This window comes from Typopeltis vanoorti, chromosome 15 (genome assembly GCF_054136105.1).
Source record: "Typopeltis vanoorti isolate ZY-2024b chromosome 15, IOZ_Tvanoo_1.0, whole genome shotgun sequence".
Taxonomy (NCBI): Eukaryota; Metazoa; Arthropoda; class Arachnida; order Uropygi; family Thelyphonidae; genus Typopeltis; species Typopeltis vanoorti.
Window position 1 is genome coordinate 33,563,652 of NC_143563.1, and position 16,537 is coordinate 33,580,188.

A 16,537-nucleotide genomic window follows, 5' to 3' on the forward strand; every position below is an offset into this window, starting at 1 on the left:
TAGAATTGTTATTAAACCAATGGTGCATACTGTGTTGAGATGTCGTCATATGTGTGATTTACTGGCTGGTAATCGATCTTGGCTGATAAAAAAACTATCACAAACATTTTACAAAACCTAGCATAGAAAAAACAAACTATCAAAGTGCAGTTACTTTACAAAATATATCACAAATATCACTGATATTTTTCATGTATTATGAAGTATTAGCTATTATTAGCTAATACCACAAAAGCATTATTTGCTAATAATAGCGAATAACATCCTCAAAGTTGCCTTCACACTGTTGTTGCTTAGGTCACTCAAACAACCTCATTTAACTTAAGAGGACAGGTATTTATAAAATTTTCTGCATATGCGAGATATTATGTCAGACAAATGAAACATTCAGGAGAAAATCAAACCTGACTTTTCATATACTAATGAAAAATATCAAGTTATTTGGTAACTAAGAATTCTGTTTATTGAATTTAACTTTATATTTTTTTATAATTTCATAACTTTTTATAATTCCATAATTTTCTGTATTTCAAAATTTAAAAAAGCAGCTTAAATGACAGTGTTCAAATAATGTAATAAAAATCAAGGAGTTATCTTAAACCAAATGTGGGTAGCCTACATAACGGACCCAAGAGACTCAGAGCTAAGTTACAATAGACGTTACAAGCACAAATCAATAACGAACTACATGTATAATATTTCAACATAATATGCACCATCAGTTTAACAACATTTTATCAATTTTTATTAACAATTTATGTAAAAATCATTCTGCTACTATGTGTTTTCAAATTAAAACTATCTTTATTTCTGATGAAATATGTCATAGTATGAATGAAATTAGCAGAAGAAAACAGCTTTCACCCTCTATTTTTTCATTGTGGTTTATACCAGAAACAGCGCTATGAACAATACAAAACACAGAAGCTTGATGTAAGTAAGAATGGAATTGTTTATCTCATTATCACGAACTATGGGCATATTGCATGTTGGTGTCTGATGACTCCTTCACTATCTTCTTCCGCCTTTCTTTGTCCAGTGCACAGTGTCGCAGTTTCTGTAACCCCATTCCACACCAGGTCTTTATGTCATCTACCCATTCTCTGTCTGGTCTACTTTTTCTGTTTACACCATTCATAATACCTAACACGAATGTCTTTATCTTCCGATTCTTGCTCAATCTGCAGATGTGTCCAAATACTTGCAGCTTCCATTTATAATCTTCTGCATTAAATTCTCCTTTGGTTGTATCTTCTGATAGAGCTCTTCATTTGTGCTTTTCTGTAACCATCCTATTCTTAGAATCTTCCTGTAACAAGTTCTTTCAAATGGCAAAATTCTTTTTTTTTGATTCCTTATTTATTACCCATGTTTCAGATCCATACAGTACATTGCTAAAGATGCATGTTTCTAGTACTCTAAATTTCATTTTCAGGCTGATCGCTTTACTTTTCCAGATGTTATCCATGGCCTTCAGATTTGTTCTTCCCTTAACAGTCCTGATCTTTATTTATTTATTTATTTTTTTTATCTGATTATATATATATATATATATATATATATATATATATATATATATATATATATATATATAATTATTCTTATGTGATCTTATATGATTGTAAGAAAGGTAGTATCACTCAGTCTTTATCCCAATTTAAATAATCTTTTGCCATCACATCTTTTTTTCTTAGAATTATCAATAATTTCTTTTTAATCATTGTCTGTTTCCTAATTATATTAGGAACTACCTGTCAGTTTTTTTTTTTTTTTCATTTTATTTTCTTAATTTTATTTTAAGAAATAGCTAATAACACTGCTTTGGAGATGCTGTGCTCCATATTTCAATTAATCTGGCCAAATAGTAACCTGCTATTTATGTTGCTTACAGCACTAAATCATTGTTATTATTATTACTATCATAATCAACCATCATATCAAGAGACTTGTTGCAGGAGATCTCACTCACATATCCATCATCCTGAACCTTATTTCACACATAGCATTCACAACACATTCTGGCAATCACCCACCACTCTCCATGTAAAAAATATACTTCTCACTCCTCTCTTTACCACACTTTTATGGATTTTTATTGCTCTCCACATCCTCCACTCTAAGTATAAGATTAAATACCTTCTGTATTTAATCCTGTAAAATCCTCTCACCAATTTAAACATTTCTATCATACCACTCAATTCTGCAATTTATATTTTCTCAACCTGTCCTCATAACCAACACTCCGAGGTTTCCACATCACAAATTTATTTATTTATTTATTCATATGGAGTTTCTCCCTATTTCTCCCCCGTCCCTACTGGGGTGAGTTGAGCCCCCTCATGGGGGTTAAGTATTTATGACTGTAGATCCGTGTGTGTTCACGGGGCCGGTTTGCCTGCTTGCGGGATGAAAAACCCCAGATAAACTGGTGGGAAAAACCCTGCTGTTCATGTTCAAGATCGACTAACTTGGCTATGGCTGAGGAAGATCCTTAAGCTCCTCACATCGTCGACGGGAATTGAACCTAAGATACTCCTTCCCCAGGCATATGGTTGCGAAGCGCATAGCCACTAGGCTAAGTGCGCGGACCACATCACAAATGAAACCAAATACCAAATCTGTGCTCAGTAGTCTATATGAGCTTATACAACCACCTTATCTCTACTTGTCTGTGTCCTCATTATTATATCTACAATGCACTGTGTAGTGTTCACAACAGCTACATGGAGCATATCCACCTCTCTATTGGCCATCATTTACAGATCTCAAAATCTTATCACTTTTATAGTTTCACCAATATAGTATATAGTCCTATACCTCTGCACGCCAAAAGTGCAGTATCTTGCACTTCTTAACATTAAAACTGTAACTCCACAATTATCCAAACTAAAACCTATTTAACTGATGCCATCAGCATCATTTAAATAGTTAAAGTTAGTGAAAGTTAAAGAAGTGATGCCATTAGCATCACTTCTTTGACTTTCATCAACTTTGCATCATCAGCAAACAGCTGAATATCCCATTTCAATCCAAATCATTAACAAGCAAGATAAACAATATGGGTCGTAGAACAGAAAAGAAAACAAAGGTGACCACTGGTTACCTTTCCCTTTTGGAACGTGCCCCTGTACTATTCCTTACCCAACTCCTTGTTATCATATCTAAAGCCAATCTCCTATCCATATAACCTATCTGTTATCTATCCCTATCTCACACAGCCTGTATGTAACTTAACATGCAGTAAACTATCCAATGCCTTTAACAAATCCAAAAATATTATCACATGTGAATCTGACTTATCAAACAAATGCAAGTCCTCATAATTAAATTTAATGAAATAAATACAGCACACAGAAATAATTAAACAACAGATTTAATCATTCTGATATTTTGCCTCTGTCACAGAGACATCTTCAGGAATACAAGATTAAAACTGTAATAGCACACATACACAATAATAAGTGGAAAAAAATTAGACTATTTTAAGCCTAAAGTTCTATGAGGAGCACCCTCTATAGGTGCTATTGGCTAGTTTTAGATGTTGGGAGGGAGGCCTAAGAATTAAAGTTTCCCAATCTTTGGAATTTTAACATAATCATATTTATTTAGATTATGCTAGTATACTAAATGCAAGTTCACATCATCAAATTCCTGAAATGTAACTTCAAGGCATTTACAAGATATAGTACTTAATCATGTAGTAGTACGATAGTATAACATGATTAATACTTCCTACAAATAATTTTCTTCGAAATCGATCTATTATTTGCCAGGACTTTAATACTGTCAAATCTTAAATTTTCAGCTTTTTAGGACACTACTAAATGCATCCATTTCCCCTAGATCTTGGTTTCCTTTGATCCTTTTTTTTTTTTCTACCATCAAAACCTGATTTGCTAACATTTCCTCTCTCATTCTCTTTAAATGACCTTAGATTAGCTCCACTCACACATTCTTGAATGCTAATGATGTCGAGTTCCTTTCTAATATCTTCCTTTTGAATATGAATCTGCACTGATGCCATCTGTTCATTTTCTAATTTTTCTCAGAACTCTCAAATCAGTGATGTCTGGTCTTGTTCAACTATTTATTTATAACCAAACTTTCAACTTTCTAAGTTAAAACTGGTTTGAACATGTGTTGTATACTACTAGTTGAGAAGTATGGCAGGTACAGTGTAAAGGATAGTTAGTACAGGTCTCCCATGATCTGTCTTTGATTCCATGAAGATGTCCAAGAAATTAGTAATAATTCTCACATTGAGTTTTATTTACCCTTTATACAGATGTGTACTATGAGATCTATTCCAGTCATCTGAAATTAAATCTGACCAAACCTTTTGAATGATGCAGCATGGCCATTATAAAACTTTTATACCTTCATATTTTAACATTTCTGACAATGTTATCTATTCAAGCTTTTCCGCACTTTAGATTTCTGTACCAATATACTCCCGATCACACTCCTTTTGAATAATTTCTATTTCTCTTTGCTGCTTATCTCATTTAATAATCATTCAAAGTGATTACTGTAGACATTTAGAATATCTATATCTTCAGTTGTTGTTTTTTATAATTATTATTATTAAGAGAAACCTCCTGGGAGTAAAGGACTCATCGAGGGGGGGGGAACACATTATCCACACTAGCTGTCATATCTGTTCTTGAATTTATTCATCCTAATTGCAGACACAGAATCTAATGGTAATCCACTCCAATCACATACCACTTTATCAGAGATAAATACCTTCTTGACAGCATTCATTCTCAACTTCCAAGGACCTTCTCATCCTTCCTTCACACTGCATAAAATGAAAAATTCCATCTATTGATATCCTACATGACCCTTTCAGAAGTTTGTAAATCTCAATTATATCAGCCCTCATTTTCCTGTTTGCTAGTGTCTGCAGTCTACAAATTCTCAATCTGCTTTCACAATATTTTTATAACCCTGCTTTGCACTCTCTCCACCATATCAGAATCACCAGGGAAACTAGAAGACAAAGACCTGTGCTCAATAGTGAAAGTGAGGTGTTATCATGGTCTTGTAAAGAGGCAAAACGACTTCCTTATCTTTACATCAAGGTTTGTTTCAGTTCCAATTATCCTCTGAGTTGTATTTGCAATCTTTGCTATATGGCCCTTGAACTTCTAATTACTATCAACTAAAACTTCAAGATCTCTAGCTTGACTAATTTCTTCTATCATTATCCCACCATATAATATGACACTGGATATCTTATTACACAAAAGTACATGACTTTATGTTTGCTAACATTGATCTGACAGCCATTTTCACATTCCAGCCTATTCAAATCATTCTGCAAGTACTGTATACCACCCACATTCCTGATCACCTTGCTATCTTTGCATCATCAGCAATAGCTGTATGTCACCTGTTAAATCCTTCCCAATATCATTAATGTACAAATTGAACAAATAATAGCCAAAGGCTGATCCTTGTAGTACACCTTAAATCTTGCAGATGTATGTTCCCGTATACCACTTCCTAATATCTTTTGATCACCCATTCACCAATATTTACACCAATATTTTATAATCTAATCCAATATTCTCCAATTTACACAAAAATCTTCCATATTTCCATTCTGTCATAAAGCCTTAGCAAAATGCAAAAGTATCATGGTGTATCCATTTCCCTGTAACATTATTACAGAATATGAGCAAGTTGTTCAAACATGACCTTCCCTTAGTAAACCCATGCTGTTCATTGCAAAGTATAGGTTCTCTGTCAACCCATTTTTGTATGCAAGCCCTAACCAACTTTTCCAAGATCTCCATTGCTCCAGAAATACTAATAGTCGATAGTTGGATACAACAGTCTTTGCACTACCTTTGTGCAATAGGATTACCATACATTCCTTCCACTCCTGTGGAATCTTCCCTATTCTGAGACTCATAAATAGCCTGGCCAAAGGAATAGCCAGTTCAGCTTAACACTCTTTTAGCATCTGTGCTGATATCTTCTCAATCCCAATTGCCAAATTCTTATAATAAATTTAGTTTAATCCTTTATCCAAGTGTAAGCAAACAAAGTTTGTGCCTGAAAATATCTTCAGGACTGGGGTAAGGTAGTGCAACACCAGGCAACTCCAAAAAAAGGTGGACCAAGCTCTCTATACTCCTTGTCTCAGTATCTCCCATAATGCAAAGCACATCTCCTTGCAGACATGTATACTGCTATGCATTAAGGGATGGGCCACTACCCAGACCGGTTTCAACCTTTATTGAGGTCTCGTCAGTGGGAGGCAGACCCAAACGTGGAGATACTAAGGCAGAAGCAATAGGAGAGGTCATATTTACCTATAGGAGTTTCTATTTGCTTACACTTGGATAAAGGATTAAACTAAATTTATTATAGTCTAACCAAGTGAAAAATAAACTGCCAAATTCTTATTTAGTTTGAGCAACAGCTCTAGTACCTCCTCTTCATACACTTGAGTTTCTTCATCTATTGAAGAGGTATCAGTGAGCACAATGTTGCATACACCAGGTTGATAGATTTTAAGAATATGGGCATTCATTAATAACAATTTCTTCTGCATTTGTCCCCTGCACACCATCTGCATTCAGTAGAGTTATTCTTTCATATTCAATCTTTCTTTTACTTGCAGTATAACAATAGAAAAAAAACAGCTGTAACTCTTCTGGCCTCTTATAATTTTTATAACTGACATCATTGCTATGCACATGATATTCCTTCCACATCATCTTTTTCTTATGAATCTTTTGCTCAGTAAATTACACATTCATTTCATTCATACCCTATTTATCATTCAAATTCCAGGGACACATTCCAATATTAAGTTGATAGTCAAACTAGAGCGGATAGGGTTGGATATTAGATTAGTGCATTGGATTGGAGACTGGCTATCTGATAGGTATCAACAAGTTGTGTATGGGGGAGTGATATCCAGGAAAAGGAAAGTCACTAGTGATTAGGGGTATGTTTCAGGGCCATTACTGTTTAACTTGTATAGTAATGATATTGGTGAAGATTTGGGATGTAGATATTCAGTTGTTTGCAGATGATGTAAAGTTGCGACGAACCATGAAGAGTAGAGAAGATGTTGTGGCCTTACAAGACTTGAATAAATTGAGTGATTGGGCATGGAAATGGGGATGTGAGTTCAATGTTGCAAAATGTAAGGTTTTAAAATTTGGGAAACAAAGATGGGATGCAGAATTTATGCTTGGTGAGGATATATTGTTGGAGATGGAGGAAATAAGAGATCTCGGGGTAACAGTAGATAAGGATCTGAAATTTAGGGGACACACAGCCAAAACTGTGAACACAACACAAAGGCTTCTGGGAATGATGTGGAGGATACTGACTTGTAGAAGTAGGGAGATTCTTGTTCCATTGTATAAAGCTTTGATTAGGCCACACACATGGACTATTGTGCCCAGATTTGATCACCTGGTTTTCAGAGGGACGAAGAGATGTTGGAAAGGGCAACTGACTAAGGTAGTTTCTAACCTCTGGAATGTCGAATATGAGGAAAAATTGAAAAGATGCAATTTTCAGAGTCTAGTGGACATGAGGAAGAGGGGAGATATGATAAAGACCTGCAAGTTAGTAAGGGGTTGTTATAGGATCAATGCTGGAGAAGTTCTACAGAAAATAGTGGGAGATCAAGGGAGAACCAGAGGTCATCCCTGGAAACTGTATAAAGAGGATGTGAGTAGGGGAGTGAGAAGCAGGTTTTTTCCCTGCAGAGTTGTGAATTATTGGACTGCCTTGCCTGAGAGTGTGGTGTCTGCAGAGAACTTGAGCGTGTTTAAAGCATGGAATGATGAGCTGTGTGTATGATAAAAGTACCTCCCAGATGAGTCTTTGATTCCATGCAGTCTTGGGTAATAATAATAATTATATTACTGATGTCTTTTTTAAATATTTCCCATGCACTGCTGATATCCTTTCCATCTAGCATCTGATGCTATGGGATTGAACCTAGCATTCTCCTCAGTTGGTCATAATTTCCTGTTTTGTAGTTCACCTTTTCTAAATGAAACATTCATAAACTTAGTCGCTTTCCTAGTAAGTACTGTATGATACCATCAACCAGAGACAGAATAATTTTTATGTCACCATTATTATTTTTGATTCCTTTTACAGCACTCATTCCTCCATTTCTACATTTTTTCAATGGTCTCAAGAATGTTTTGCTATGTTCATGATATAATCTTCTTACCACAGTCTTCTCAAGACTTTTGTTTAGCTACTTTCTGCACATAGCTTAGCAAATCCCTGCTGACCACCACAGGGAGAGAATCCTGTCCAAAGAAATAGTCCTTTATTCTATTCCTAAATCAATTTCTCCATTGCTTTGCAACAGGAGACACACACACACACAGCAACCACCACCACTTACAAAATCATGTGCAATAACAAAATATGGATAAAAAGTCCTATAAAACCATACAAAAAGCATTATGCACTTCTGAAAGGAAATGTGCTTTGCATTATGGGATACTAAGACAACTGACGCAAAGTCATCAGCCTTTATATACAAGCATGGTCACTTCACATGCATCACTTGGATAAAGGATTAAACAAGAATGTAATATTTCAAAATTTAAACATTAATTCTGCATTTTCATTTTTATAATTTCATACTCTTCTAGTTCTTTCTTATATTTCTCTCATTATTATTTGCATTTCTATTTTTTCATGTTGTTTTGTATTCTTTATGTTTGGTACTTGCCAATCTTTTGTGTTCTTCTAAATCTATTGTTAATGTGCAATTCCACACCTTTTCCTTTGTTATTGCCCTTAATTTATTTACTGCTATGTCAGTAATAAATGTTACATTACTTGCATCAGTTCCACATGCATATGACAGTTTAAAAATGTTATTAAACCATTACATGTATCTACAAGTAAAAAAAGAATTAGCGGCTGAGGAATTAAGTCCCAGTTGGTTTTCTACATTGTTTATTGGATAAGAAGAGGCCTTCTCCCAGATATCTAGCTTTGATTATATTCTTAAGCAACTCCAATATACTCCACAGTTCCAATATTTCAATTTCATCACTTCTAAAATTCCTACAGCCTTTTAACTCCTATATCTTTTACTTCACTCTTTTGCATCTGAAATGTTAAACAGTTTACTTTTAATTACGATATATCAGTCACATGAGTACTTCATCTTCAACTTCAGAAAGCTGAAATGAGGACTTCAACAGTTCTATGCTTTGTAATATTCCAAATACATTTATAGTAAATCTATTAGATTCATGAACACTAAAAGTAAACATGATTGACTCTTGGCTTTTTGTTTTCATAAAGTAAAAAAGAGAAAGGGAGAGAGTACGATAGATTAACTTACCAAACATGCAGTTCAATAATCATAAACCAAGAATAAAAAGTATCTGGTAACTGGAAATCTGAATAAGGAAATTAGAAATAAATTAAGAAAAGTTTGATTTCCTTAATATTTTCTTAATAGTACATATAAATAATTATTTTTAAATATTTATTCTTACTAAATGAAAGTTATATATATATATATATATATATATATATATACATATTATGTGAATTTCACTCACACAAGTTTTTAACCTTATCATATATATATACCCTCTGTCCAAAAAGAAACCGAACTTTTGATAGAAAATAAAACACAGGCCAATTATAATTATTCAAATCATTAATTTCAATCAATGTACTCTCCCTCAGCTTCAATACAGTGTTTGGCAATGTCGATTAATTCGTTAAATCAGTTTTTTATATCAGTTTTTGGGATACTGTTGAGGGTAGTGGTTACTGCCACTTGAAAGTTTTCAATGGTGTCGTATCGCTTTCCTTTCATCAGCAAATGAAGTCGGAGGAAGAGAAAGAAGTCACAGGGTGCTAAATCAGGTGAATACGGTGAGTGATCCAACACACAAACTTGGTTTTTGCTCAAAAACTACCTCATAATGTTCTAACAATGAGATGGTGCATTGTCGTGCAAAAGTGACCAGCTGCCTGCATCATGATATTCATGTCGTACGTGATGAATTCTTGCTATCAATCGCTTCAAAACTTCTAGATAAAACTCACCACTCACTGTTTGGCCAGGTGGAACAAATTCTTTGTGGATAATGCCCTTGGAATCAGAGAATTAAATCAGCATTGTCTTTACTTTTGACTTCTCCAAGCAACTTTTTTTCAGATTCCTCCTCTTCTGGTGGTCTTCACTCAGCATTCTGGCACTTTGTTTCGGGCTCATACTCAAAACACCACATTTCATCACCAGTAACAATTGTTTCAAGGAAGTCTGAGTCCTTACGAGCGGTTTTAATCAGGTCCTTGCAGAGTTCAATTTGATACATTTTTTGGTTGTCGGTCAACTTGTGGGGAACAAATCGTGAATTCAATTTATGAAGACCCAAACTCTCGGTCAAGCTGTTGTGCACAATTGATTTTGGAATCTCCAATTCATCTTCAATCAATCTCACAGACGATTTTGGGTTTTCTTTGATGAAATCATGCACTTTTTGGATGTTAACTTCGCTTAGTCTAGTTTTTGGGTGGCCCGGCCATCCAAAAACCGTTGTCCTCAAGCGTCTCACAACTACTTTGAAATCCTTAAGCCACTCGTAAACTTGAGGTATGGGATAAGCATTCATCACCGTATGCTTTTTGCAGAATTTGATGTGTTTTGGTAAAACTTTTACCAAGTTTACCACAAAAGTCATTCACAGCTCTCTGTTTGAAACTCATTTTCCAACTGTTCATCAAAGCACACTGTCACTCTTGGCACTATAACTCGGCTTCTAATGAAACAAATGTCTGTTCGGTTAACCTAGTGGCTATGCACTTCGCAACCATATACCTGTGGAAGGAGTGTCCTAGGTTCGATTCCCGTTGATGATATGAGGAGCTTAAGGATCTTTCTCAGCCATAGCCGAGTCAGCCAGTCTTGGGTGTGGACAGCAGGGTTTTCCCCCCAGTTTATCTGGAGTTTTTCTTCCCGCAAGCAGGCAAACCGGACTCATGAACACACAGGCTACAGTCAAAAAATACATGCTTAATCCCTCATTGGGAGGGCTCAAAGTCCTAAGGGACGGTCGAGGAATGGGGGTATCCCAGATAAATAAATAAAAAAAAATGAAACAAATGTCATAAACAGTTGGCACAACACTAATGAAGGTTGCCGCTTTCGACAACAAAAAGATATAACAGGTGGCGCCACTAGTTTCTTCTATTTTTGAAAAGTTCGGTTTCTTTTTGGACAGAGGTTGTGTATGTATGTACACACATACTGGCCACTGAATTAGACACTTTTATTTAAAACTGTGCTGGAATTACCATGACATCAGGCCTCTCCTAGCATAAACATATCACAACAATTGCATCATCAGCTTCAAAAAAACCTAGGATTTCTCTTTTGTTCAAGACGTTACTTCACCTCCAGACAGTTACAAATCACAAATCTGCCCAGCTCGAATAGTGCTCTCACATTTGGAGTGGGGCTCTTAAAGGCTCCCTCAAAGTGCTTGACTCAATACAGAAGAGAGCAACTAGATTGATAAATGACCCATCCCTTACCAACTCACTCCCCTCACTTACACACAGATGTTTGGTCTCTGCAGTTCGTGTATTCTATAAATATTTCCATGGCAAATGTTCATCTGAAATAGCATCAATAATTCCCCCATTCAGTACTAAGCCCATTGGAACACATACAGCCGCCATCCATCCAACATCCTTTCACAGTCAGAGCCATGCCGTGCTTGTGCCCTGCACAAGGGCGCTTGAAGATTAGGGACACCATTTCACCATGGGAAATAATAAAAAATATATAAATTTTGTCATTCTTGATTTATATCATACTATATAGATTATACAATTACAAATTATAGTTAATGCAATAAAAATGAAATTTAAAATCAGTCAAATTATCATGAATTGCGAATAATCTAACAATATTTTTAACTTAATACATCACCAATTTTATTATAATTTGTTTGCCACAGATTTTATTGCACAGAGTAAGCATTGACTCAGCAAAATGTGTATATTCTCGATTGTTTATTATATTTTTAGTGGAAATTATTAGTTTAAGACAGACTGTGAATTCATTCTTATGCTGTGCTTTGCCCTTTGTGGATGTGTGATTGTGACTGAAACAGTGACATTGTTCTGCAAATTTAATAGGTAAGAAATTATAACATAATTGATTTTTTTTCGACAGTAAGCATTTGGTGAGACTTTAAAATAAAAAGGGGATTAAAATTTACCAGCCAAAATAAATTAAAAAATAAAAAAATAAATCAGCTAATGCCTTTTATTCCCTTACAGGGAATAGGCGAGGCCTTTATACCCTATCTAGCTTTGGGAGACTGGATGGGCAGTTCAATCTCTGATGAAGAGGCTGGCAAACAAGTGCTGCCATCTCTTGGTACCTAACCCTAACACAATATATTTAATGTCTGAAATAGTGTGGGTTCTACGGTCGATTTTCTTGAGTTGCGGGATAATAAAACCGAGTTTCCGGGAGGAAAAACCCGCTTGCACGTGCCAGATATCGACTAACTCATGAATCGGTCGAAGAAAGGCTTAGAAAAAGTTCCTCCAGTCAACGATTAGACTTGAACTTAAGTCTGACTTCGAGCAACCAAGAGCAGAGGATGCAAGCACCACTTCCACTGAGCTACATAAATTTTGATTTTAATTGAACCTCTAGTTTTCACAAAAAACATTTATAACATTTTTTAAAAAAATAAATTGTAAATGACTGTTATTTTTGTTGAATAATTTTCATTTTTTTAAAATAAATTTACCTATTATTTTCTTCTTAACCGATTATCCTGTGTGTGTGTATATATATATATATATATGGGTCGCTGCTGAGGGACCATAGCTAAAAATCCTGTATAGGTTATTTATGAGCTATAAAGCTCTTTAGATGGTCTAGGTTTGTTTACACATACTGCAATTGCCCTTTCTTGATGTATTTTGCATCATTTCATTTTGTGCGTTACAGTGTTATTGTGCAGTTGCCTTTTGTTTTATAAAATATATTTACTGTTGTTTAGTAAATTTTTTGGGAATTTGGATTATTATTCATATAAAGTAAGTACATCTATTATATTTTTGCTAAGTTTGAAAATCAGTTAAATTGTTTCATTTTAGTTAATTATCTTATTTTGAAAACAAAAGATTTTTATGTTATGTTGGTTAGACGTCTAGAAAATAAATAATTTTCAATAAGAGATTTATTTATATATTTCTTATTTCAAATTTACTAATTTCTTTAATAAATAATTTTAATATTCTAGAAATTTCTTAATTATTAAACAATTACCAGAACGTAAAAAATATTAAATAAATAACACTGAGAAATCAATCAGTGGCTAATATCTCTACATGTTAATTTTCAAAAAAATACCTAAAATGTAAGCATATTTATTATTCAAAACATCTGAAAAATCAAATTCTGTAATAAAAAAAAAATAGATTTTGGACCATTTACCTTAAAAATTAATAATCGGTTAAGGAGTTAAAAAATAAGTTTAAGGGGAAATTTCAGAAATTATTATTTATTGTGGCAGACGACTTTTACCGCTCTTCTTATTTTAAAGTCTAATCAAGTATATTAACCCCTAGATTTCGGTAAAAAGCCAAAGAAGTTATCTGGTGCACAAAATAGGAAAAGACAACTGCAACGAGAACAACTGGAACATAAATTAGCTGGATCGCCAAATAAATTTTTAACTTCAGGACCACATAAAAAACGAAGAACAGAAAGTTCTGATGAAACAAATACTCTGTGTAGCTCTTCTACAGAAAAAGAGAGGACACAAGATAACTATGAAGAAACAAATGTTACATGTGAAAATGAAACTGGCCTGACTGGACTGTCTACAGAAGTTGCAGCAGAAGAAATATTGGATTCTGGTTCAGTGAAACCCAAAACTTAAAATTTTACTTTAAATTTTAATGTTAATGATCCAGGTACTTGGCCAAATCATATAACTACCAATGTTAGAGATTGTTTAGTTGAGCATTGCCTGCGTCAAGTAATTAATAAAGAATTTCCCAAAAATCAATCTGGCTGCAAGTTTTCCCAATTCATACTATTATCGAACTTTAGCAAATGGAAAAAAACTTTTACGAAGTTATTTAGTTTATTCAGAATCACGAAATTCAGTTTTCAGTTATTATTGCAAAATATTTGGTAGTCAAAATTCCCAACTTACTAATGAATACAGTTGGCAATACTAATGTAACGACTGGCAACATTTGAGCCATATACTAAAAATACATGAGACAAGTTCTGTGCACATTAAAAACTGTTCAAAATACAGCGGACTTAAAATGTCGTTGATTAAGAAATGCATTATTGATTGCACACAACAAAGATTATATAAAACTGAGAAAAAATATTGGCAATCTGTTATAGAATGGTTAATCTACATAATACAATATTTATCAAGACAGTGTATAGCTTTTAGAGGTTCTTCACAAAAACTTTTTGGAAATGATAACAGCAATTTTTTAAAGTTAGTAGAAACTGTGGCTAAATTTGATTCGATAATGGCAGAACACTTGCATCGCATCCAAACATCACAAAAAAGGAACATTACTCATTATTTAGGTGATAAAATTCAGAAATTATATGAAATCATCCATATAATTACTGAAGCTATAAAATAAAAAATTTTAGAAATGGTTAAAGAGGCAAAATATTATTCATTAATTCTTGACACTACTCCGGATATAAGCCACACAGAACAATTATTTATTGTTATTAGATTTGTTAATCAAAATAAGGATACAAATATAGCAGAAATTCATGAACATTTTTTGGGTTTTCAATCTGTAGAAGATACCACTGGGCAAGTACTATTTGAATTTATAAACAATTATTTAAAATTATTGAATATTAACATTTCAGATTTACGCGGCCAAGCTTATGATAACGGTTCAAATATGTGAGGCAAACATAATGGACAGCAGAAAAAAATCCTTGAAATAAATTCAAGGCCTTTTTTTTTATTCCATGTGCTGCTCATTCATTAAATTTGGTAGTTAATGATGCAGCTAAGATATCCTGTGAAACTGTAAATTTTTTTTGAGTAATACAGGAATTATATAATTATTTTTCAATATATGTGAAGCATTGGGCTATATTAAAAAAAACATATTCGTGATTTAAATTTAAAACCACTTTCTGCTACTAGGTGGGAAAGCAGAGTAGAGTAGAAGCAATAAAGCCACTTAAAAATAATATCAAGGAAATTTAACAGGCTCTTTTTGATATTACGGAAGATGAAACTAAAGATATCGATTCTAGAGTTCAGGCAGACAACTTAATTTCAAAGATTTATTCGTTTAAATTTATTTACTCTGTTCATGTTTGGTACGAAATTTTGTCTCGTAAATGTTGCAAGCAACATAATGCAGAATCCGGCATTTGATATAGGAAAAATTACAGAAAATCTTGATTATGTTATACAAGAATTAAATACTAGTTGAACAGACCAGTATTTTGAAAATATTATTAGTACTGCAAAAGAAGTAGCAAACGATCTTAACATTGATCCTATTTTTCAAGACATTCGCAAAATAACAAAAACAAAAATGTTTGGTTACAAAGCATCAGATGAGACAACGCATGATCCTAAACAAAATTTTAAAATAAATTTTTTCTTCGCAATTTTAGACACGACAATAACTTCAGTCACAGAAAGATTCATACTCTTAAAGCAACATAGCGAGGACTTTAAAGTTATAAGAGACATTAGATAATGAAAATATTGGAGTGATGAAGATTTAATGAAACATAAAGATTTGCACTTAAAACTGAGCAACAATCAAGATTCCGACAATCGCGATATTGATGGTATGACTTTATTTGAGCAATTAAAAACTTTGCAATGTTTTATTTAAAAAGAGTCGGCTCCTCAGGATGATTTAAATTATATATACGAAAATAAATTAACCGACACGTTTCCAAATATTGCGATTGTAATGCATATTTATTTAACATTACCAATATCCATAGCATCAGGGGAAAGAAGTTTTTCAAAACTGAAACTAATAAAAAATTATTTGCAGTCAACAATGTCTGGAGAGCATCTAACAGATTTATCAATTATATCAATTGAAATTAATATTATGGATTCATTAGACATTAAAGATATTATTAAAAATTTTGTGGCAGCTAAAGCAAGACAGATAAATATGTAAAATAAATCTACATTTATCCTAATTGTTATATAGTTAAAAGCATATCTCCAAATTATCTTTTTTATGTAATAATATTTCTTTTTATATTAAAATAAAAGTAATTTTTGCTTATATATATATATATATATATATATATATATTCTGTTGTATTTATATATTAACGAAATAAACATTTTTGAAAAATTTTATTATTTTAAAAATTCCTTATTAATGAATTTTAGTGATTACAATGTTCTACTATTGTTAAATAAAATTTATTTTTATGTATGCATATAAACTGTTTTGTACTTTTAACAAAGCAAAATTTTTCACAAAAATTTTTCATGGA

General features: G+C 33.2%; 1 protein-coding gene across 2 annotated transcripts in view; it reads right to left on the minus strand.

The window, feature by feature from the left end:
• Uqcc1 (Ubiquinol-cytochrome c reductase complex assembly factor 1) overlaps positions 1–16,537 on the minus strand; it is a 145,103-nt gene that overhangs the window by 64,559 nt on the left and 64,007 nt on the right. For both annotated transcript variants that reach the window (XM_090405338.1, XM_090405337.1), the window contains exon 5: positions 9,353–9,410. In XM_090405338.1, coding sequence (XP_090261464.1) covers positions 9,353–9,410 — 58 coding nt within the window. The remainder of the gene's footprint in view (positions 1–9,352; positions 9,411–16,537) is intronic.